Raw genomic sequence first — 23,689 nt, forward strand, 5'->3', positions numbered from 1 at the left:
CAATTTCATTATCTTCACTAACCTCTATAATTTCATCATCTGCGGATGTTGAATCATCATCTGTAAAAAAACTTACAGGCCAATTATCAATTCCTTCAAATGTCATTATGCTTGTGAAAATTAGATAAAATTAGATAAGACAAAAATTATAAAATGAAAACTCATTATAAAATCATTTTTTTGTAAGAAATTGTTTAACAGCGAGTGTTTCTGATTTTTTCCAGGCCAATTACCAATTTCTTCGGATGTCATTATGCTTGTGAAAATTAGATAAAATTAGATAAGACAAAAATTATGAAATGAAAACTCATTATAAAATCATTTTTTTGTAAGAATTTGTTTAACAGCCAATATTTCTGATTTTTTCAGTTGGGGCTACAGTAGCGATGACATAGAAAATGTTAGAGTGAGAGAGATGAAAGAGAAAGGGTTGAGAGGAATGAGGGAGGTGAGCAAGGGTTTGGGAGTTTCTTTTTTCTTTTTAGTTTTGAAAATAAAAATTATTAAAATATCCTTAACCTTTAAACTTAGAATCCATGATATATAAGGGTATTTTTGTCTACTAAAACCCGATACACATTGCTAAAATTTACCAACTGAAAAACAAGCGTATGCAGCCTGTTTATAATTTTGATAAAATCATAGAAATGAAAGGAGTAGAAATTAAACTATGAGCATAAATTCCAATTTGAAATTCAGTGCGTTTTGTTTTTCTTAATTTTACTTTTGTGGCAAATGATAAATCAAAATGAAAACATCATGTTTATATTGACCAAACAAGTTGGAAATGTGAATTGTTTAAAATAAACTTATGTGATGTGATTTGCTTTGGAAAGTAATTTTCTAGTCCAACTGAGAGCTAACCAGTTCATTACGACTAGTTTACTAATTTCTGATTGATTTTTAATTAGTTGGTATATCAATGCAATTCTTCTTGGAAACTACACAATATTCTATAATTTGCTCAAATCTAGAAGATGTGTAATTTGTTAAAATATTTTTATCCTTTTTACAAAATTGAAATGAAAATAGGTTTATCAAAATGAAACATTTGAAAGGGAATGAACAGTGGTCTCTTTCCAAAATATGGGGACAGAGTCAACAACAATAAATTTTTTTGTTCACAATTCTCTTCAATAATTTTTTTTCTGTTAAATCATTTAGTACGATATGCAAGAGCTTCATTTTTTACTATGTTTTGACATTGGTTATATGCAGGAAGGTGAAAAGTATATTCCCAAACATTGTTTTCAGCGAAAAATATGTTTTTAGAATTATTTTTAAGAACTGACTTCAGAAATGCATTCTCTGAACAATGACTTACCCCTTTTGGAATCCCTTTCCACATACCAGTTTTTCTCTTCTGGAAAATATTTCCGGACAACAAAAGAGTCAAAATATCAAATCTCCCTAGAGATAAACTACTAATTCTAAAATTTAAAAATGAAAATTTAATAACAATGACAATGGAAAAGATATAACACAACCCTCCAATTAAAAATCAACACCAACATCATCAATTATTTTGTTATTAAAGTGAAAACAAATGAAAGACAAAGAACAAGAACAACAAATTACGGTGTCGTGGGTTACTGTGTATGAGTGAGAGAGATGATAGAGATGAGAGAGAAACAAATTGGATAAGAATGTGAATTAGGGTTAGGTGAATGTTTCTCTTAGTTGGAGCTACTACAACGATGAGAGGGAGAATGTTAGAATGAGAGAGAAGAAAAAAAATGAATTGAGAGGAATGAGAGATGAAAGAAAAGTGAGTAAAAATTTGAAAATTTTTTTTTAAGTTTTGAGAATAAAAATTATTCAAATATATATATATATATATATATATATATATATATATATATATATATATATATATATATATATATTCTAAATTGTTGGATGAAATCGTTCTAAGTTATTTACATAGTCTTTTGAAATAATTATTTTTATAACATGATTATTTGATCTGTCAACTTCTTTCAGAGATCAAATTGTTCACGATTAACTCTTCTTTGGTGTTAGATAATTGGCTATTTTTCCCCTAATTTCATATTTCAAACGTATAGTGTAAAAAGTAATTTACATATTTATATAGAGCATAATTGATGGTAAAATTACATTTTACTAATTTAAAAATAAAAAACAACGTACTATAAAATTAAAGAAACAAATATATGTATTTGAATTAAATTGATTAAATATATAATTCTTGCTCAATAAGAATAAGAATTTAATCTGAATATATTGACAGTAAAAGAAGTTCATACATATAATGATTTAATCACCAATTGTCGAATATATGAATAGTTTTTTAAGAATTACGATAAGTTTATTCAAATTTATTGTAATTATCTTAAAATTCATGGTTAATATTTTTTTATTAGCATATAAAAATTCGAATAATAAAGAATTATAAATTATTTCATTTCATTATCCATGAACATAAAGAAACTAAAACGAAATGTTATTTTTTTTTTCTGAAGTTTTATAGAAAGAAGAAAGAAAAAAAAAAGAAAGAGAAATAATATAACCGAAAAGTTTATATAATAAATAATAAATAAATGCATACTTCAATTTTGTCGCGTATGAGAACAGGAGAGAGACAAAAAAACAACTGTAAGAAGAGAAAACTTATAAAATATAAAAAAAATTTATGATAGATAAAGAAAAACGGAAAAGAAATTAAATGCATTTAATAGCAACACTAAAATATAAATATATTACTAAAATTTAAATCTTAAATTACTTTTTTAAAAAATATAATAGCATCTCAATTAAGAAAAGAAAATAACACCTACAAGGTAAAAATCAAATTTGAATTTTCTTTGAGTTCATTTTTTTAAATTTTGTTATTGATTATTTTAATTACTATTGTAAAATATATTAAAAACTTCTTTAATATATCAAAAATATATTCTAAATGCACGGCAGAAAAATAACATAAAAAACTAAATAAAAGATGTCACACCCCATTTAATACCCCACCTTAGTGAGATGCACGTGTCGACCGTCCGGTCTTTCCTGGTTTAGTGGGAGACCAACTTTGCCAAGCTTTTAATTCCCTTCCTTCGTGATCCGTATAGCAGCAGCAGAGCAGTGAGCCCCAGTAAGTGGAAGTCAGGTGGCACGCTGAGAGTGGACNGAACGTTCCGAATGGAGACAGTACTTAAGGTAAACTGAGAAATCCTGACGCCACTTTTCCCATGCAATCTTCTTCTTCCTCAAACTCAACTTTCTGAAATCTCAAACTCTCCTCCTTCTCTCTAAACCTCCCAACCTTCTCTCTAAAATTCTAACCAATCTACTGTTCCGATCACCATTCAGATCACATCTGAAGACTTCTGGTGGTCTCCTCTTTCACTTGAACCGTCCGGTTTCGGGTTACACCTGACCTTGGGAAACTTAGAAGAAATAGTTGCTACCAACCTACTTTCGAAGTCTTAGCTGGAATTAGAGGTAAGGGAAGCTTATAAATTTTAATTATAATTTCTCTATGGTTTGAATGTATACTTGATTTAATGTATGTTTGATATCTAAAGTATGTTGCTTGATTCCTTATGATTGAAATATGNTANGTNGTGNTATGAGTTGTATGGTAAGTATGAACTGTAAATTCTGCACTGATATGAGTAGGNATAAAACTTAGAGAAAATATGAATCTGAGATCGAAGGTCATTAGGACCGTTCGGTCCCCTTGTCCGTTCGGCCTAGTGTGGTTACTAAGCTCAATTGGTTTTCTGTAATTGTTTTATTGATAGCTATTTAAGAACGCTGGTCATAAACCAAGCGTTCGGTCTTATAAGTGTTCGGCCTTAGGCGGATACTTAAAAAGATAAACTTACCAACCTGATATTCTTCTTTTGAAACCGCTCGGTCACCTAATGACTGAATGGTCTAGTGAGCCTCTATTTATTGAAACGTCCGGTTTTACTAGATTAGAGTCCTTTTACACTTTAAAAAGTTTCTTCTTTCTTAATTCGTCCGGTCTGATAAGTGTTCGGTCATAGACCAACCTTCGACCATGATTAGTACTTGTTTTATAACCTTCTTGCCAAACCGTCCGGATGACTATCGCTTATGGTCAATCCTTTGAGTTACGGCCTTATTCCTTGCCGGACCATCCGACCAACCATTTGACATTCTTCTGTTATTCAGTCTCACCTTTGATGTGACCGTCCGGGCACTTATTTGAATTCTTGATACTCAGTTTCCCATTTCGATTAAACCGTTCGTTCACCATTAATTATAATGCAGTCTTGGGTATTTGGTACTTTTCTTAACATCCTTACAGTTTGGAAGTGATAATGAACCTTGATTGAATTTGGCTAAGTAAGAGAATTCCACTGGAGGAATGTNTCATGAATTGGTAATGATTGGTAAAGTATGAACGTGGGAATGACTNAGGTGTCGTCCTGATCCTGATATTCCNTGAGGACNCTTTCTCANGTAGAGAAAGGTCACTCATGTGTGGGAATGGCAGGAGGTCCGCGGTTATATGAATAGATAACCGTTTGAGGACTAACCTCGGGTGGCAGCTGATAAAGAAAGGCAGTTACTACACCACACCGGGTGCTAGGGACGACCGAGCTACAGGTTCATACCGTCCGGACAGTGTCTTAGTGGTCGGTCATGATTAAAGGAATGTAGTTTGCATGTATAGAAATTGTACGTATGTATGGTTGATTGGTTTGAGGTTGTATGTTCTCTTGTATGATGAAATTGATTAATTAATTAAATTTACATAAGCTTACCCTTATCTGTTGTGTCTTTGTCCATGTTGTCGTTCGGTATTCGACCATTCGATTATCCACTTTATTGCAAATGATCATCCTTTTGGGATGTGAGCAGAGGATACCTTGGAAGCTACTCTAGGGGCTACTTTCGAAGATGCTGAGCAGGCCGAGCACCCCGTGGAGGTCGTGCCTGAAAGTTTTGCAGGACCGTCCGGTCCTTAGGATTGGTTTCTTTCATTTAATTCTGTTGATGTTAGCCGTGAAGTCAATGAACTGTATTCTAGACTGTTCGGTCTATTTTGTAAACGTTGTAATCTATATTACTGATTGTACAGTTTTAAACTTCAAGTATATTTCATACTTCTATGCTTATTCTTCACTGTTCTCACTTATTGTTCATGTTAACTCCTAAAAATGAAGTGTAACTTCTGTTATATAATTATTGGGATGTTACAAAAGAAGTCTAGACTCATGTAAATCATATTAAAATTTGATTCTTATAAAATTTTAAAGACTAACATCTTTATATGACTCAAAATCTTATTTAAGAACCTGAGTTATAAGTATAATAATTACAGTTTTATTTTTATATATTTCGTTAAAATTTAAATAAGACTATTAAAAAACTTTAAATATAAATTTAGATACAAATAATAATACTTAAATAAAATTTAAATCAAATTATTTAATAAAATATTAATGTAAATATATTTAATCTTTAAAAAAAAGAGTTATGTCAAAATATAAATTCTAAAAAGTTAATCTTTTGTAAAATAAATTCAATAAATAAAAAATATTATGAAGTAAAATTTTAAATAATTATTCCATAATTAATATATCTTTCTTTGATAATTTTATTTGATCACTTGAATTTAAAAAAAAAACAAACTTAAACAAAATTCATTAAATAATTATTAATGAATAACATAGATTCTTAGATTATCAAAATACTCTAACTCGTCAATCTCATAACTCGTACTCATTATAAATATAAATTCATACTTATCATAATTTTACATACAAATATTATTTTTTTTATCTCTAATTAAAATTGGACATTTTTAATAAAAATTGTAAAAATATTTTAAAAATAGTTGAAGTAAAAATTTATAAAATTGAAATGAATAGATCAGAATGAATTTGTGAAGTATGAAGTAAACTGGTGTATTTATTGCTTCTTTTAAGAGATGTGTGATGTATTTAATATTAAATAAAGAAAGAGTTAATAATATACGTTACTTAAAGAGTGTATAGAAGAAAATAAAGTCAAATTGTTATTAATAGTTGAAGAGCAGTGTCTAGACCATTCTGCCCAAGTTGCTCCTTTCCTTCTTCCTTCTCCACTCCCTTTAAATCCTCCACCAGCCATCTTTCTTTTTCTCCCATCACAGATTCAAACCCAAAACAAAATACAAAGAGAGAGACTCAGAATCATGGTGCTTTTTTTCTTCCCTCTCACTTAATTTATGTCACATGTTGCTACTACTCATCTATAGTTTTAATTACTTTATTATTTATTTATTTTTTATCTGATTTTCTTGTATAGGAATTGGAACAAAACCAGATAACCAGATGGGAAGGCTATGTGAACTGGAGGAACAAGCCTGCTCTCAGAGGCCGCCATGGTGGCATGCTTGCAGCCTCCTTCGTTTTGGGTTTGTTGTCCCAAATTGATCTCATCTCTATATCACTAAATAGTTTATGTGATGTGTGTGTGAGTGATGAATGCATGTGTTTGTTGTGAGTGCGATAAATTGGGTTGGTTTGGTGCTAAAACTAGTCCAAGTGGGTTCTTTGTTATCCTTCGTGTGTATGTCGGCACTAATTTGTGAGTGTGTTGTGTTTGTGTTTTTGTTTGTGCAGTGGTGGAGGTATTGGAGAATCTCGCATTTCTAGCCAATGCAAGCAATTTGGTGCTGTACATGATTCAGTACATGCATATGTCCCCTTCAAAATCTGCCAACAATGTCACAAATTTCATGGGAACTGCTTTCCTCCTTGCTCTCCTTGGAGGTTTTCTATCTGATGCTTTTTTCACAACTTATCAAATATATCTGATCAGCGCAGTGATTGAATTCCTGGTATGTACCATTTCTCCTTTTTAATCTCTCTTGCAACAGCACAATCTGGTGTTATGTACCTTAATTTTGCATTTGTTTGTTTCCCTTTCCCACTGTAGAATGGTTGTTGAATAGGAAGAGTGAGAAGAGGGAAGGGGACAGAAGAGATTGAGTTGTGATTAGTATTGGGTTCCTTAAAGAGCAAGCGTCTGATGTGTGTGTTAACCAGAATCTGAGTCAATTCGCAAGTTGCAAAGTGCAAACACAACTTGCAAGATGGGGCTGCATCAAATGATGCAACCAAATCGCGATAATAGAATTGAAAGATGTCAATGATTTGAAAAAAAACGATTAATTAATTAAAAAGAAAACTGTCTAATCTTCCCCTTTGATTCGCTTTCTTTTTGCTGCATTCGTTCGCGCACTTGGTCACAGAAAACCTCATGAATTGCATGAGCGATCGCCCACTTAGATACTGGTCTAAGTCAAGAATCATATTTTAAGGCAGCACCAACTGGGAAAGGGAAAGAGCGAAAAAGAAAGAAAAGAAAAGCATATGGGTAGCTTTTTATCCCCTCACATTGCCACAACGCTAACCTTGAACTCCAAATTGTGTAAGAAATCTACTGCTAGTGGTGGCTAAGAAAGACAAACAGTGGCAGAGAGAAAAACAAAAAAGTGGCTTGTGACACATAAGAGTGTATGAGACAAAATAACAATAATGTTGGTGGGGGAGTTTTGTTTCTCTTTTTTTTCTTCTCATATGTGTTTACTATTGTTGGTGTCATTAGAAAAAAAAAAAAAAAAGTCAGAAGAAAATTAATTTAATTTAAAGATATAGGTGGACCCAGATATTTATATGCATCTCTCATGCAACGTATAAATAATTTCTTTGAGAATGCCTAGGACCCTATATTTTTGTGCCACTGCCACATGTTGGATAAATAGAGATTTCGTTCGGTCATGTTTGAACATGGAAAGTAACATCTGTTGTCGTTTTGGCTTTCTCAAAAACACATGCCCTTCTCTGTACGCCATCACTCCTAATAACCAAGGACACTTATTTCATACATACTTATATTTCTACATTTTTAGACTTTTCACAAACTTCATTTTAGTTTCCAAAATTAAACAATTACAATCTTCAGAAGAACTTTATGCATCTGCATAATAGTACTGCTTATTAGAATTTCATAAAGGCAAAATAAAGCATGATTGGTAATTTTGTAAAATTAGCATCAATATACTAGGATTGCCACACAACACACCATGTATGCGTTCTTGAGTCTGTTCTCTGACATTTGCTCGATTTATGATTTTTTTTTTTTCGTTCACGTCACCTTTAATAAATACTGGCTTAAATTTTATATGAAAATTCACGTCACTTTACAGTGAGAGAGCAAAACAGGCTGTTTTCTAGGGAAGAGTAATAAAAATTGATGTTGAAAAGTCAGTACTTTATTGAATAGGTATTATTATACTCATAGTTATTTATTGCTTAGTTTATCGTCGGTATGCCCCATGCCAAGGCTTATCTAACACGCAATTCAAAGTCAAATCCTCTCGAACTTAAAAAACTGTAGGAGGTGCAATTAAAGGCCAACGTATGCTAATTAACACGTTACTCTTTATGATGTAATTGGACTCATTCTGGGGCTGAAAGTAGGTAAAAAGGAAATAACCAATTCAAGATATTTGTAATCAAACAATTTAACATGGCCAACGTCGGGTATAGCCAGTTTTGACAGTTATATTGTGAGAGCTGCAAAATATCGCATGCTACAGGACTGTATATGGAAGATATACCTTATTATTAAGATGCCAAAATCTCAAAGTGACGTATCATGATTTGTAGTTGATAGAGTAATACAAGAAGTCATTTTCTGTGCTATACGGTCCAGGGGCTGAAGTGGGGTTGAGCACATGGCCTTGGTCCACTTACGTGGCTAATTTTCATCAAACAGATGTTGACACTTCCTTATTTGCTCACATTTTTGAAATGGTACAAGTTGTACTAGTCTTTTATATGTTTGACTTTCAAAATTCCATGTTCATACGTGCATTCAGAACTCAAACAGTAACTAGTTATGTTATATATATATATCCATGCAATAAATTTATAGCATACTGTTTCTATACCATTTTTTTTCTTATGTGTCTGTTTCACCTTTTCTCAGATTCTTTCGTACTGTATAATTTTATGTACAACTATTTTCTTATCAGTAAAAGGAAGGATCCTTATAGTTAATTATCATATTCAAATAATTATCTGTTTTAAATTTGAAGTTTCTGTTGTCTTTAACAAGTGTTTGAAAAGTTAAAAAAAGAGGGTTATTTAAATTATTTTTTATCTTGACTCTTAAGTCATTAGAACAACAAATATGCTGAATAGTTTTTTAAATTTAAAACCGACAATATTTTCAATGTGATAATGATTCTAATAATATTATATCAATTAATTTGAGATGGAAACAAGAACATGATAAACCTGTTTGCATTTATCTTATATAGTTAACAGAAAGCTTTATAGTAAACAATTTCGTCTATAGGTGCATTACCATTTGAATTGATTGATAGTTAAGTTTGTTTTTATTGAGCACTGTACATGGCTAAGGGAATAGGAACTTGTGTGTGCAGGGATTGATTATACTGACTGTACAAGCTCGTGCGCGTTCACTGAAGCCTCGAGCATGTGATCCAAGCACACCATGTCATGAAGTTAGTGGTGGGAAAGCAGCAATGTTATATGCTGGACTTTATTTGGTGGCTCTTGGAGTTGGAGGAATAAAGGGGTCATTACCTGCACATGGTGCTGAGCAATTTGATGAGGCTACCCCATCTGGAAGAAAGCAAAGATCAACCTTCTTCAACTACTTTGTCTTTTGCTTATCTTGTGGTGCCCTTATTGCAGTTACATTTGTAGTGTGGGTTGAAGACAACAAAGGGTGGGAATGGGGTTTTGGAATCTCTACTATAAGTATAGTTCTATCTATCCCTGTGTTCTTGGCAGGCTCTGCTACTTATAGGAGCAAGATACCTTCTGGAAGTCCACTCACAACCATTTTCAAGGTACTAATTAATAATAACTTATATTTATCAGCATTCTTGGTTATTAGAAGGAGGTGTTGCCCTATTTTTTTTTTTTTTTGAAGATGGACCAAACAACTTAGAAAAACGATTTTAAAAATTAAAGTAGCTTCTTTAATTTATGAAGATAAAAGAAAACAGCTTGAAGACAAGTTAAATTGCTCTAATAAATAGACGTCAGAAGTAAAATGAATTAATTTATGTTTATTTTTTAGAAGGTTTTTCGTTCTTCAAAAAATGATTTCAATTTATATAATCCAAGTTTAATTTATAGAAAAATTATTATAATTTTTTAAGTGTTTATTGAAAAAAAAATTAAATAAGTCATAGAAAACTTTAGTTTTCGTCACTTAATGCTCCATACTAATCTTCACTCTCTGAATTATGTATTCTTCCTGGTTTTGACCAAGCAGGTATTAGTTGCTGCTTCACTGAGCGGCTGCTTCAACAGAAATTCTAGCAGTGCAGTGGTGAATATGAATTCAAGCCCTTCTAATCTAATATCGGGTAGAAAACAAGAAGGAAAAGAAGCTGGCATTGCAAACAAGGAAAGACAAGCCCCAACAAATACCCTGAAATTTCTGAATAGAGCTCTTGAAAAGAATCCAATGTGTTCATCAGTGGAATGCACTGTGGAGCAAGTTGAAGATGTGAAGATAGTGCTGAAAGTACTACCCATATTTGCTTGCACCATTATGCTAAACTGTTGCCTGGCTCAACTATCCACATTCTCTGTTGAACAAGCTGCAACAATGAACACCAAACTAGGTTCACTAAAGGTGCCACCATCCTCTTTACCGATCTTCCCGGTGATATTCATCATGATCCTAGCACCAGTGTATGACCACATCATCATACCATTTGCAAGAAGAGTGACCAAAACAGAGATGGGAATTTCTCACCTCCAAAGAATTGGAATTGGATTAGTACTCTCTATAGTGGCTATGGCAGTGGCAGCTGTTGTTGAAGTGAAAAGGAAAAGGGTGGCAACTCATTCAGGCCTTTTAGATGATGCAACCAAACCACTCCCTATCACATTCTTTTGGATTGCTTTCCAGTACTTGTTCCTTGGATCTGCTGATCTTTTCACCTTGGCTGGATTGTTAGAATTTTTCTTCACAGAAGCACCCTCTAGCATGAGATCTTTGGCCACATCACTCTCTTTTGCCTCTTTGGCTGTGGGATACTACCTAAGTTCAGCGATTGTATCAATAGTAAATAGTGTCACTGGCAATACTTCACACAGACCATGGCTATCTGGGGCCAACCTTAACCACTATGACCTAGACAGGTTTTACTGGCTTATGTGTGTGCTAAGTGCGTTGAACTTCTTACATTACCTGTTTTGGGCTATCAAATACAAATATAGAGGGACAGGAACTTCAACTGGATGAAGAAAACAAAGGAAAAATGTTTTCAAATGGTATATACATAAGGCCTTAAGTTTACAAGGCCATTGATCAAAATCTTTTCGAGCAATTCCTAGCAATAGAAATGTAATAGAGTGAAAGAGAGAGAATCTCTCTGTCAGACAGGAAGGGAAAAAAGTCGCTAAAAAAAGTGAAGAGAGGGTTCATCGTGTGTAATCAAATTAATGCGCTTTCATTATAAGAGTAGGCGAGGTGAGAGCAAATGACTTGCACGTGCCCTTGTTAACTTTTTACTGATAATTGTTTTTTTATCGGCAAATGTTAGATGTTAGTTTTTGTTAGCGGAGAGTCTTCCATTCTCATTTTTAAATTCTTCAAATCAATTTTATAAAAGTTAAATTCACAACTTTTTCTCACCCTTCCTCCCTTCTATCACTGGACCAACTTTATTTTTTCAACTTATTTAGTGGTATGATAGATGGTTTCGCTTCTATTGGAGTGAAGTTTGACCCCAATTCTTAATTAGTAAAAAGAAACTAGTTTTAAACTCATGATTGGAGGTTTGTTGATTTATGTATGGGGTTTGTTACTTCAAGTAAGAAGTTTTTTTAGTTGTACATCTTAACAAAGTGTAAAAAGTTTTAGGTCAGAGAAAATATTTTATTAAAAAAATAACTACCTTTAAATCTAAGAATATTTTAATAATTTTAAAATTTAATTTAAAATAAAAAAAAAAATAAAAGGTAGTTATTTGTCATCTTGATTGATCCACATGTATGAGAAATTATTATTTTTTATTATATATTTTTTAAAAGGTATTTGTTTTTTAAAATAAAAAAATAAATAAAAGGTAGTTCTTTTTAAATTAAAATAAATAATTACCTTTTATTTTTTTTATTTTAAATTAAATTTTAAAATTATTAAAATACCCTTGAATTTAAAGTTGATTTTTTTTTAATAAAACTTTACTAAAATGTATCAACTAAAAAAATCCCGTAAATTAGCAAACCCCTTTATGTATTAATAAAGAAAAATAATAATAAATATTTTAAGTTTATAATTAAGTTTTGAAAAAATCAACCTTAAAAGTCATTTATATTATAAGTTTAAAAAGTTAATATATTTATAAAAATATACATAGTAGACTTTGTAAAAATACAAAAGATAAAATATTTATAAAAGTAGTGTAAACTCTCTAAAAAGTATAAAAGATAAGAAAAATATGTAAAGTTGAATAGCTAAAAATATAAATTAGTGTATGAATAGATTGATCTAATGTGGATGGTTAGATTTGTCTAATCAATGCATTGACAAAGTCATTCAATATGTGTTGTTAGACTCTTCAATCAGTATTTGGACACATTCGTCTAATATCTATTATTAGACTTGTCTAATTAGTATGTGGACAAACATGTGTAATGTATATTGCAATACTCGCCTAATCATAAAATGGATAGATTCATCTAATGTGTATTAATATATTCATCTCATATGTGTATGAATAGACTCATGTAACGTATATTTAGACTGGTATAATTAGTGTATGGACAAATTCGTCTAGTGTGTGTTACAAGATTCATTTGATTAATGTATGAACATACTCATCCAATGTGTATTCTTAGACTCAATGTATAAAATGAATCATCTAATACTATTTTGCTATACTCATATAATCAATATATGGACAAACTCGCCTAAATTAGACCTGTGTAATGTTTTTTGTTATACTTATCTAATCAATATACGAATAAACTCATCTAATGTGTATTGCAAGATTCATCTAAGCAGTAAATGAACAAACTTGTCTAATGTTTATTAATAGACACGTCCAATTTGTGTTAAAAGACTTGTCTAATATATATTACTAGAGTCGTCTAATAAATATATGAATGACTCGTCTAATGTCTATTACTAGACTTGTTTAATCAATACATTGACAATCTCGTCCAACTTTTTTTTCTCATCTAATCAATGTATTCCCAAAATTATCTAATCATTTTTGTTATACTTGTCTAATCAATGTATGAAATAACTTGTCCAATCAATGTATGGACAATCTCGTATAATTTTTTTGCTAGACTTGTCTAATGTTATTGCTAGACTCGTCTAATCAATACATCAATAAACTCACCTAATATGCTTTACTAGACTTGTTTAATCATTATAGGGACACAGTCATATAATGTGTATTGTTAGACTCATCTAATAAGTGTATATTTAGACTCGTGTAATGTATATTGCAAGACTCGTTTAATCAGTGAGTGGACAAACTTGTCTAATATGTATTATTAAACTAGTCTAATTTTTCATAAACAAACTTATCTAATATAATATATAATTTTAAACTTATTTAATCAATGTATAAACATATTCATCTAGTGTTTACTGCTAGAATTGTTTAATTAGTGTATGGACATAGTCGTCCAATCAATGTATTTACAAACCCATTTAATTGTATTACAAGATTTATTTAACCAGTGAATGAACAAACTTGTCTAATGTGTATTAATATAACCAGTGAATGAACAAACATGTGTAAGATATATTGTTAGACTTGTCTTATCAGTGTATAGACAAACTCATTTAGTGTTTGTTCCTATACTTGTTTAACTAATGTATGGAGAGACTCGTCTAATGGATATTCCTAGATTTTTCTAATCAATGTGTAGAATAATTCATCTAATATTTTTTTTACATACTTATTCAATAATTATATGGACAAATTCATCTAATGTATATTTTTAAACTTGTCTAATAAGTGCATCGACAAACTCGTTTAATATTTTTTTTTATACTCGTCTAATTAGTGTATGCTTAGAGTCATCTAATCAATGTATGAAATACCTCATCTAATATTTTTTGTTATGCTAATCTAATTAATATATGGACAAATTCCTTTATTATATATATTGTTATACTTGTCCAATAGTTTTTGTTATACTCAACTAATCAATATATGTACAAACTCGTCTAATATATATATATATATATATATTGTTATACTCATATAAATCTTTTTTGCTATATTTTTCTAGTGTGTTGTTAAATTTGTTTAATCAATTTATGTCTAATATAAATTTGTAGACTCACGTAATGATTATATAAATACATTAGTGATATATTTTAAAACAATTATTTTGTTACTTTTTATTTTTTGTTTCAATCTTACTAAAGTCTTAAACTTTAAATTTTCCAAGATGAAAATAGTAAAAAGTGAATTCAAAAAATATAAAATGATGTTGATGTTTATTTTTGATTGAATGACTAAGTAATTAAAAATAAAAATAAAACATAAAATTATAAATGGAAAAAATAGTATAGAAAAAAATGTTAGTACTTTAATATAAGTTATTTTTATCTAATGTTTTTTTCTATAATTTTCTAATGTTTGTTACTAGACAAGGTTAATCAATAAATATAGGTTTTCTAACTTGTGTATACTCTTTTTTCAGTTGGTACATTTTAGCACTGTGTATCGAGTTTTAGTAGACAAAAATACCTTCCTATAAAGCTGTCATTTTTTCTTAAGCCCTAAGGCTGGCCCTTGTTATAATTGGCCCCATTTTTGTTGACCCACACCTTGGGGGCTTTTCTAAAGCCCCTGGCCCCCGAAGCCCCATCCAAGTGGGTTGTGAATGAAGTAGGGCCGAGTTAGCCCCCTGGCCCCAAAACATCATTTTTGACCCATTTTTTTCAGAACAATCACTCCACTGAGCATTTGACGGTCTCCCCTCAGCCTCGCCGCCCCTCCCTCCATCTCCTCCGCTGTCTTCCCCGGACATGCTGAACCCCGGAGGAAACCTCCGCCCTCATCGACGCCTACCATGACAAGTGGTCCTCCCTCGACCGCACCAACCTCAACCCCGGAGGAAACCTCAAAACCACACCGACACCACCACCAACCCCAACACCCCCACCAACAACCTCAATTTCCCAGACGAATTCCAACTCAATCTCTAACACAATATAATCTCGTGGGTTCATCTTTAACGCAATCTACTCTCGTGGCTCCATCCCCTCCTAGATCTACTCTCTAACTGGTACCAATTTTACATTTCTTCTTTCTTCGATTCATTGCAACGAATTCCAATGTGTCTCCATTGTTTTTTCATCTTGTTTCTCCCCCATTTCACGATCTATGCTCAATGTCTCTGCTGTGTTGATTTCAATTGAACTCATTGTTGAAAATGTCGTTAGTGCTTCTGGTTTTCTACCTCCATTAATTATCCGTCTGGGTCATTTCTAATACCCTAATAAATTGAATGTATAAAGTTGTATACTTTCATGAATGTGTATCCTCCATGGATGGATTTTTCAATTGGGTTTTGATTAAGCTCTCTTTATGTGTTTGTGCATCATGTCACTTATGTCTTCTTTCTTCACAGGCTGTAGTAAGTTGTGGCTAGCCTTCCCCCTGAGCTCCTTCGCTATGTTATTAATAGATTGGAAGCAAATGAGAGTACATGGCCTGCTCGTAAGCATGTCGTTGCATGTGCTACCATGTGTGCAAGTCCCGGAGAGAAATGTGCAAAGAAATTGTCAGCAATCTTGAATTTTGTGGGAAGATCACTTTCCCTGTTGGCCTGAAGTAGGTACACCTTTTGTTCTTCTATCATGTGCCTAAAATATGTGTAAAGTATTTGCTTTATGTATAAAGGATATGAAATTTTTACCATGACCAAAGTTTACATTTTTATGCTTCGTTGACTCTTGTCTTGTCTGCAGCCTAGGCATAGGAATGGAACCATCCAGTGTTTCATCAAGAGAGACAATTTTTTGGAATATGTTGAAAGTCTTCAACATTGAATAAAGGATGTTTCATTTGACTTTATCTCAGGTACTTCCCTTTCTCTCATTTCCTTTTTATTCTTTCATATTTTTGGTTCAGTTGTTCTGTTTGAGATGAAGATGTACTAAATGGAACTTTCCACCATTTTTTTATGTTATATGACGTCACTGATTCAGCTGATATTGGATCAAAGGGGGTGATAATAAATTTGATTTAATAATATTGGTTATACAGGGTATTTTTATTGCATTGAAGTGTGGAGCTACCAAGGCACAATTTGATAGCACGGTAAGATCACAATTTTTCTTATTGTGTTTTCCTCTCCTACCTTCTGAGGGCAGTGATGGGTTATTTTTACTGGATGGGAAATGATTCAATGACATATGGAATGAGCTCATATTCAATGATGAGCTCAACAATGACAACATTTTGGTGGTTATAATGGTTATTTAGAAATTATAATGTTAGATAACTTCAAATAGCAGTAGACAGAGTTTTGTAAGATGTTTTCTCGTTCTGTCTTATTGATTATGTTTATACCGTTATAGTTTCTGATTGCTTCACCTGACTGTTTAATCTATAGGTGGGAATACACCCATCGGCTGCAGAAGAATTTGTAACCATGAGGACAGTGACACGGCGCGTTACTGGAAGTGGCAAACCCAAGACAAATTTGTAAGATCTCTTAATGAAAATAATTTCTGCAAATTACTTCCTTTGGTGACCTTTCAATAAAATGGGCTTTTTATTTATCAAAATTCATATTTCACATTCCATAGTGGAAAAGGTTTGGTTCATTATGTAAGAATGTTATATAAATTAAGACGTCTTTGATGTAGTGGAGGACAAATATATTTAGAGTTGAATATATATTTATTCCCTTGAATTTAAGTTAATTTTGTTTGACTTTTAAATTTGATATCGATCTATTTAGTATTGCAATATGAAATATAGGTCTTCTTTTACTCTCTTGATCCCAGTGTTTTTATACGTATATGTTGCTAAACTAGCTCACGGGCTTGAAGATTGTGGCCATGATTTCATCTGGGTGGTGAGAAAAATTGATGAGGACGAAAGTAGAGCTCTTGTGGAGGAGTTTGAGAAGAGGGTGGAAGCAAGCAAGAATATGCTTTTGATGCCACCATATGAAAATGACTTTTTAGAATTAAATTGCCAATAATGCAAATTGATGGAGATCTACATACCACAATAAAATTTGTTGATTCCCTGAAAATCCCATATATTGCGGCCTCGTTTGATGGCTGTGAGAGCATTGTGGATCAACCTGCTATTTTGTCTTACTGGTGCGCCTTCTGAATCCTTGTTTAAGTGATTTGATGCTACACGGGCACCCTATACTGAAAGCATGTTTGGCTGGTCCTTTTGTACTTTATAGTATAAATAAGTCTATTCTTTTGTTTATTTATTTAGAGATTATGGTTGGTTGGTGATGGTTTTTGTATATTTAATTTTTATGTATTGGGCCAACAGGGATCTTCCTCAATCAGAAAGGGCTAAGTATAAGATTCATGATAACTTGGTTCGCTTCAGCTTTGGGGTTGAAGATTTTGAGGATTTGAAGGCTGATGTCCTGCAAGCTCTGGAAGCTATATAGTTCAGTTTTCCATTCACCCAAGTTTTTTTATAATCGTGTTATTCTATTTCTTTTTGTCATCACTTCTAGTGATTCAATTCAACTTTGATCGTCTAATCTTTTGTTGATCTTGTGTTAAGATGAATTGTCTCTGATTTGGATGTTATGAACCTTATGAATTGTTGAAATTATAACTGTATATGATGTTCACTTTTCCTGCAACTAAGCCAGGTTTTCTATTATTAAGTTTCAGTACTTCGAATCATGAAATGATTGAGTGGTATTAAAGATTATTTACATTTGATTGTTTTAGAAATTTGGTAAAAAGAAAAGTCCATGGACTAGCCCTGACGCATAGGGTTTTGGGGCTTTCTGGCCCTGTGGGCTTTTTCAATAAAATATTGTGTTGACCATGTGGGCTTTTTTGGCTCCAACCCACATGGGTTAAGGCCAGGGCCTATCAAGTGGCCCAATTTGACAGCTCTACCTCATATATTATGGATTCTAAGTTTTAAGGTCAAGGGTATTTTAATAATTTTTATTTTCAAAACTAAAAAAAAAATTAAGAAACGCCCAAACCCTTACTCACACCTCTCTCATCCCTCATTCTCTCAACCCTTTCTTTTTCATCTTTCTCACTCTAATTTTCTCTCTGTCATTCCTACAGTAGCTCCAACTGAAAAAAATCAGAAACACTCACCTAACCCTAATCCACCTTCCTAACTTATCCAAATTGTTTTTCTCTCATCTTCATCCTCTCTCTCACCCACACATAGTAACCCGCGACACCGCAATTTGTTGCTCTTGCTCTGTTCGTTCATTTGTCTTCCACTTTAATAACAAAATAATTGATGATGTTGATGTTGATTTTTGATTGGAGGGTTGTGTTATATCTTTTCCCTTCTGATTGTTATTAAATTTGGTTTTTTAATTTTAGAATTAGTAGTTTATCTTCATGGAGATTTGATATTTTGACAATTAACTTGTCTGGAAATGTTTTATAGAAGAGAAAAACCCTTATGGGGAAAGGGGATTCCGGAAGGGGTAAGTCATTGTCCAGAAAATTAATTTCTAAAATCAGCTCTTAAAAATAATTCTAAAAACACATTTTCCACTTAAAACAATATTTTGTAATATACTTTTCACCTTCTTGCATATAACCAACATCAAAACACAGCAAAAAAAAGCTCTTGCACATCATACTAAATGATTTAATAGGAACAAATTATTGAAGAGAGTTATGCATAGAGAAAATTTGTTGTTGACTCTATCCCCATATTCAGAAAAGAGATTGATGCTCGTTCCCTTTCGAATACTTCATATTGATAAGCATATTTTCATTTCATTTTGGTAAAAAGAATAAAAATATTCTAACAAATTACACATCTTCTAGATTTGAGCAGATTGTAGAATATTGAGTAGTTTCCAAGAAGAACCGCATCGATATACCAACTAATTAAATATCAACCAGAAATTAGTAAACTAGTCGTAATGAACATTTTAGCTCTCAATTGGACCAGAAAATTACTTTCCAAAGTAAATCACATCGTGTAAGTTTATTTTAAGCAATTCACATCTCCAACTTGTTTGGTCGATATAAACATGATGTTATCATTATGATTTATCATTTGTCGTAGAAGTGAAATTAAGAAAAACAAAATACATTGAATTTTAAATTGGAATTTAAACTTAATAAATTTGTTACCATCACACTCATAATTTAACTTCTACTTCTTTCATTTCTATAATTTTATCAAAATTGGTAATAAGAAACTAAATGCTTTGCGACTATTATAGGTTGATGCTAACGTCTTTTCGTGGGGGGTTTCTTGTTTTTTTTAGTTTTGAAATTATTGAAATTATTGTAGACTTTAACTTTTTACAAATTTAATAATAATCAGAAGGAAAAAGATATAACACAACCCTTTAATAAAAAAAAAATCAATATCAACATCATCAATTATTTTGTTATTAAAATGGAAAACAAATGAACGAACAGAGTAAAAGAAACAAACTGCGGTGTCGTGGGTTGCCGTGTGTGGGTGAGAGAGAGTATAAAGATGAGATAAAAACAAATTGGATAAATGAGAAAGATATATTAAGATTAGGCGAATGAAACTTAATAACGATATGTGGTATATATTATTGCTATATTTATCCCTGTATGTTTCCTATCATATCAGCAAAGATTAAGTTGGTTATTTTGGAAAGTATATATTTGACTATACTGTCATGGGAAAGTAGGTGTTGTGATAGGGGGATTCTAGGAGTGTTATGTGGGATTTAGATAATTACATCTTTGTATATATTATGAGACAATTGTTCAATAGAAAACAGAACATTCCAAAATATCAATGTTTTACATGGTATCCAGAGCCACATGACGGAAACCGTAAAGCCTCAGACTGGTGGTTCCAAAAAACCTACATCTCCATACGATTTAAACTCAAATGACAACCCGGGTAACGTGATCACACAAGTACAGTTGCGGGGAGAAAATTATGAAGAATGGGCTCGAGCAATGAAAGTTTCGTTGCGTGCCCGTAGAAAATGGGGCTTCCTTAATGAAATTCATCAACAACCTGGCGATGGCACATCGAAAAGGAAAGATTGGTGGACTATTCAATCCATGCTGGTGTCATGGATAATGAATACCATTGAACCTACCTTGCGTTCAACCGTGACATATGCGGGGAGGTATTGGAGGATATCAAAGATCGTTTTTCGGTAGTAAACAGTTCGAGGATCCAGCAGTTAAAGGCGGAATTAGCAGATTGCAAGCAACAAGGGATGATAATGGCTTCCTACTACGGGAAATTAAAAAACTCTGGGATGAACTCGCAAACTATGAGCAGATTCCAAGGTGTTCATGTGGAGGATGCATATGTGATATTGCATCTAAACTTGAAAAATGAAGAGAAGAAGAGAGGCTTCACCAATTTTTGATGGGCTTGGATGATGCAAGCTATGGTACGGTACGCTCTAACGTTCTAGTTGGCGACCCTCTACCATCGTTAAATCGGGTGTACGCCATTCTAGTGCAAGAAGAAAGGGTGAAAACAATCAATAGATCGAAGGAAGAAAGAGGAGCAGTCATGGGTCTTGCGGTATAAGCAGGATATAGAGCAAAAGTAAGAACAGACACAAAAGAAAAATCGATGGTGTGTTCTTACTGTGGAAAAGCAGGACATGATGCAAAGAACTGTTTCCAAGTCAGCGGATATCCTAAGTGGTGGAGTGAACGCCCACGAAACGAAGGCGGAACTAATAACAAAAATCAGCATAGAAATGGGATTTCAACAGGACGCGGAAAAGGAGGCGTGGCCCGAGCTAACGCAACACACGTTGTTGGCAACCATGTGACTAGGTGTGACCCAGAACCTCGGAAATCGGAGTTGCCAGGTTTGAGCAACAAACAATGGCAGACTTTGGTTGAGATGTTGAACAACCGTAAGACGTGTAAGAACGAGAAAATGATTGGTAAACATTCCAATGATTTATGGATAATAGACACTAGTGCTTCTAACCATATGACAGGGAATTTGAAGAATTTTTCTGAAAAGCGAACAATACAAGGTTGCCCGATGGGATTGCCTGATGGAGAACAAGTTATTGCCACGAAAGAAGGGACAGTGATTCTCGATGGTGGTCTTAAACTTGAGAATGTTCTTTATGTGCCAAAATTACAATGCAATCTTATTTCTGTGTCACAAATGATAGACCAAACAAAATGTGTAGTGCATTTTACTCAAAAATTATGTGTGATGCAGGACTGCACTTCGAAGATGCTGATTGGAGCGGGTGAGCGAAAAGATGGGCTTTATCTGTACATGGTGTTCAACATGCCACAGCTTATCAGACTCATACACAGAATCACCGCTTATCAGACTCATACACAGAATCACCTTGATCTTTGGCATAAACGAATGGGGCATCCTTCTTTTAAAGTTGTCCAGTTGATTCCTAATGCCAGTAGTAGTAGGAGAGAGTGTTTCAATAAGGTTTGTAAAGTTTGTGAAAGAGCAAAGCAAACAAAAGACAAGTTTCCCTTAAGTACTTTTCGTGCAACAACTATTTTTTATTTAATACATTGTGATTTGTGGGGTCCTTATAGAACACCTTCATTGTGTGGTGCATCCTATTTTTTAACATTAGTGGATGATTATTCTCGCGGTGTTTGGATATACTTATTGAGAGACAAGAAGGAAGTATCACAATTTATGATAAACTTCTTTGCTCTAATTGAACGACAATTTGAAAAGCGTGTTAAAGTGGTCAGAAGCGATAATGGAACTGAATTCACTTGTTTAAAAAGATATTTCATTGATCATGGGATTATTCATCAAAAATCATGTGCTGGCACACCGCAATAGAACAGAAGAGTAGAGCGGAAACATAGACATATTTTCAATATAGTAAGGGCGTTGCGATTTAAAGGGAGACTTCTGATCCATTTTTGGGGTGAATGTATTCTGACTGTTGAGTATTTAATTAATCTAACCCCATCCCCCACTCTTGGTGGTAAAACACCATATGAGATTATCCATGGAAAATCTCCTTCTTATGACCACTTAAGAGTGTTTGGCTCGCTTTTCTACGCACACAATCAAGATAGAAAGGGAGATACATTTGATAGTAAAAGTCGTAAATGTATATTCGTTGGCTACCCTTATGGACAAAAGGGATAGAAATTATTTGACTTAGAGAAAGAGGTATTCTTTGTTTCCCGAGATGTCAAATTTGTTGAAACAAAATTTCCTTTTGAAGAAGCAAACATCACATCTCCTCTTACTCAAGTGCCCATCAATGCTCCTTTCCCGGGAGAAGAATATCTTGTAGATGACGACACAAATGTTGATGTCAGGGGGGGTACTAGTGCAGCGCATGATGAAACCAACGCCTTGAACCTGTTCTAGAAACACAAAATTGCACAAATGCAACGTCCGACAGTAACGATGAACCAGAAAGCAATATCGCTTCTTCTTTACAACTTGGAAGAGGTCATAGGAACAAGCAACCTTCTGTGATGTTACGTGATTATGTGACAAATACCATGATCAAGTTGAGCCCATCTGTTCGTTCCTCTACTACATCACATCATTCAGGTGTGTGTTATCCTATAGCTCATTATGTTAATTGTGATAGATTTTCCTGTCAACATCGTCAGTTCCTTGTAGCAATAAATGTGGATCGAGAACCTAGACATTTTTCAGAAGCTGTACAAGATTCACGATGGCAAGCCGCCATGGCCAATGAGCTTCGAGCTCTTCAAAATAATGGCACATGGACCTTAAGCACCTTACCTCCAGGGAAGAAAACTTTAGGTTACAAGTGGATTTACAAAATCAAGTATCACTCAGATGGTACCGTTGAAAGGTTCAAAGCAAGGCTAGTCATTTTGGGAAATTACCAAGTTGAAGGGATAGACTACACTGAAACTTTTGCCCCAGTGGCAAAAATGGTTATTGTACGTACAGTATTGGCTGTAGTTGCTGCTAAAGCATGGGAACTTCACCAAATGGATTTTCACAATGCTTTCCTGCATGGTGAGCTTCAAGAAGATGTGTACATGAAATTGCCCCCCGGCTTTATGGTGGAACAATAAGGAATGGTCTGCAAACTTCATAAATCGCTTTTGGTTTACGGCAAGCACCAAGATGTTGGTTTTCTAAGCTCTCTGCTGCTCTGAAGAAGTATGGGTTTCGATAATCTTGTTCAGATTATTCCCTATTCACTTTGCGGACTGCCACTATAAATATTATTGTTCTCGTTTATGTGGATGACCTTATTATTTCAGGTGATGATTTTGAAGTTATTCACCGATTTAAACTTTATCTTCATACATGTTTTCATATGAAAGATTTGGGGAGACTGAAATATTTTCTTGGAGTGGAAGTTGCTCGTTCACCCACAGGAATTTACTTGTGTCAAAGAAAATACGCATTAGATATTATCCTTGAGGCAGGTTTGCTTGGAGCCAAACCAACTCCTCTACCTCTTGAAGAAAATCATCGCTTAGCGTTGGCTGAAGGTCCTTTATTTTCTGATCTTGGTCG

The 23,689-nt window shown here is 33.1% G+C and overlaps 2 protein-coding genes across 8 annotated transcripts; both read left to right on the forward strand.

The window, feature by feature from the left end:
- Positions 1 to 6,003: 6,003 nt before the first annotated feature.
- On the forward strand, positions 6,004 to 11,591 carry LOC106765817 (protein NRT1/ PTR FAMILY 4.6). Its single transcript, XM_014650561.2, has 5 exons — positions 6,004 to 6,169; positions 6,280 to 6,388; positions 6,597 to 6,814; positions 9,431 to 9,862; positions 10,294 to 11,591. The coding sequence occupies exons 1-5, from the start codon at positions 6,167 to 6,169 to the stop codon at positions 11,272 to 11,274; spliced, it is 1,743 nt and encodes a 580-aa protein (XP_014506047.1). The 5' UTR covers positions 6,004 to 6,166; the 3' UTR covers positions 11,275 to 11,591.
- Positions 11,592 to 14,831: 3,240 nt separating this feature from the next.
- On the forward strand, positions 14,832 to 17,859 carry LOC106767457 (glutathione reductase, cytosolic-like). Of its 7 annotated transcripts, none has more exons than XR_002668485.1 (7): positions 14,833 to 15,290; positions 15,636 to 15,842; positions 15,976 to 16,087; positions 16,274 to 16,327; positions 16,623 to 16,714; positions 17,020 to 17,343; positions 17,531 to 17,859. XR_002668485.1 is itself a non-coding variant. In XM_014652360.2 (6 exons), the coding sequence occupies exons 3-6, from the start codon at positions 16,064 to 16,066 to the stop codon at positions 17,652 to 17,654; spliced, it is 294 nt and encodes a 97-aa protein (XP_014507846.1). In that variant the 5' UTR covers positions 14,832 to 15,290; positions 15,636 to 15,842; positions 15,976 to 16,063; the 3' UTR covers positions 17,655 to 17,859. The 7 variants fall into 7 exon arrangements, 2 of the variants coding, with proteins under 2 accessions (XP_014507846.1, XP_022638850.1); XR_002668486.1 differs by having other exon boundaries at positions 14,834 to 15,290; positions 15,636 to 15,838; positions 15,981 to 16,087; positions 17,050 to 17,343; XR_002668487.1 differs by having other exon boundaries at positions 14,834 to 15,290; positions 15,693 to 15,842; positions 17,050 to 17,343.
- The last annotated feature ends 5,830 nt before the right edge of the window (positions 17,860 to 23,689 follow it).

This window comes from Vigna radiata, chromosome 7 (genome assembly GCF_000741045.1).
Source record: "Vigna radiata var. radiata cultivar VC1973A chromosome 7, Vradiata_ver6, whole genome shotgun sequence".
Classification (NCBI taxonomy): Eukaryota; Viridiplantae; Streptophyta; class Magnoliopsida; order Fabales; family Fabaceae; genus Vigna; species Vigna radiata.

What these genes read in the sequence shown, in the direction of transcription:
- LOC106767457 (XM_022783129.1), top strand. Translation starts at nt 16,064, where the DNA reads ATGTTTCATTTGACTTTATCTCAG. An exon ending in TTCATTTGACTTTATCTCAG is followed by an intron (nt 16,088 to 16,273) that starts GTACTTCCCTTT and finishes TTGGTTATACAG; the next exon opens with GGTATTTTTATTGCATTGAA. An exon ending in AGGCACAATTTGATAGCACG is followed by an intron (nt 16,328 to 16,622) that starts GTAAGATCACAA and finishes TTTAATCTATAG; the next exon opens with GTGGGAATACACCCATCGGC.
- LOC106765817 (XM_014650561.2), top strand. An exon ending in TGCAGCCTCCTTCGTTTTGG is followed by an intron (nt 6,389 to 6,596) that starts GTTTGTTGTCCC and finishes TTGTTTGTGCAG; the next exon opens with TGGTGGAGGTATTGGAGAAT. An exon ending in GCGCAGTGATTGAATTCCTG is followed by an intron (nt 6,815 to 9,430) that starts GTATGTACCATT and finishes TTGTGTGTGCAG; the next exon opens with GGATTGATTATACTGACTGT.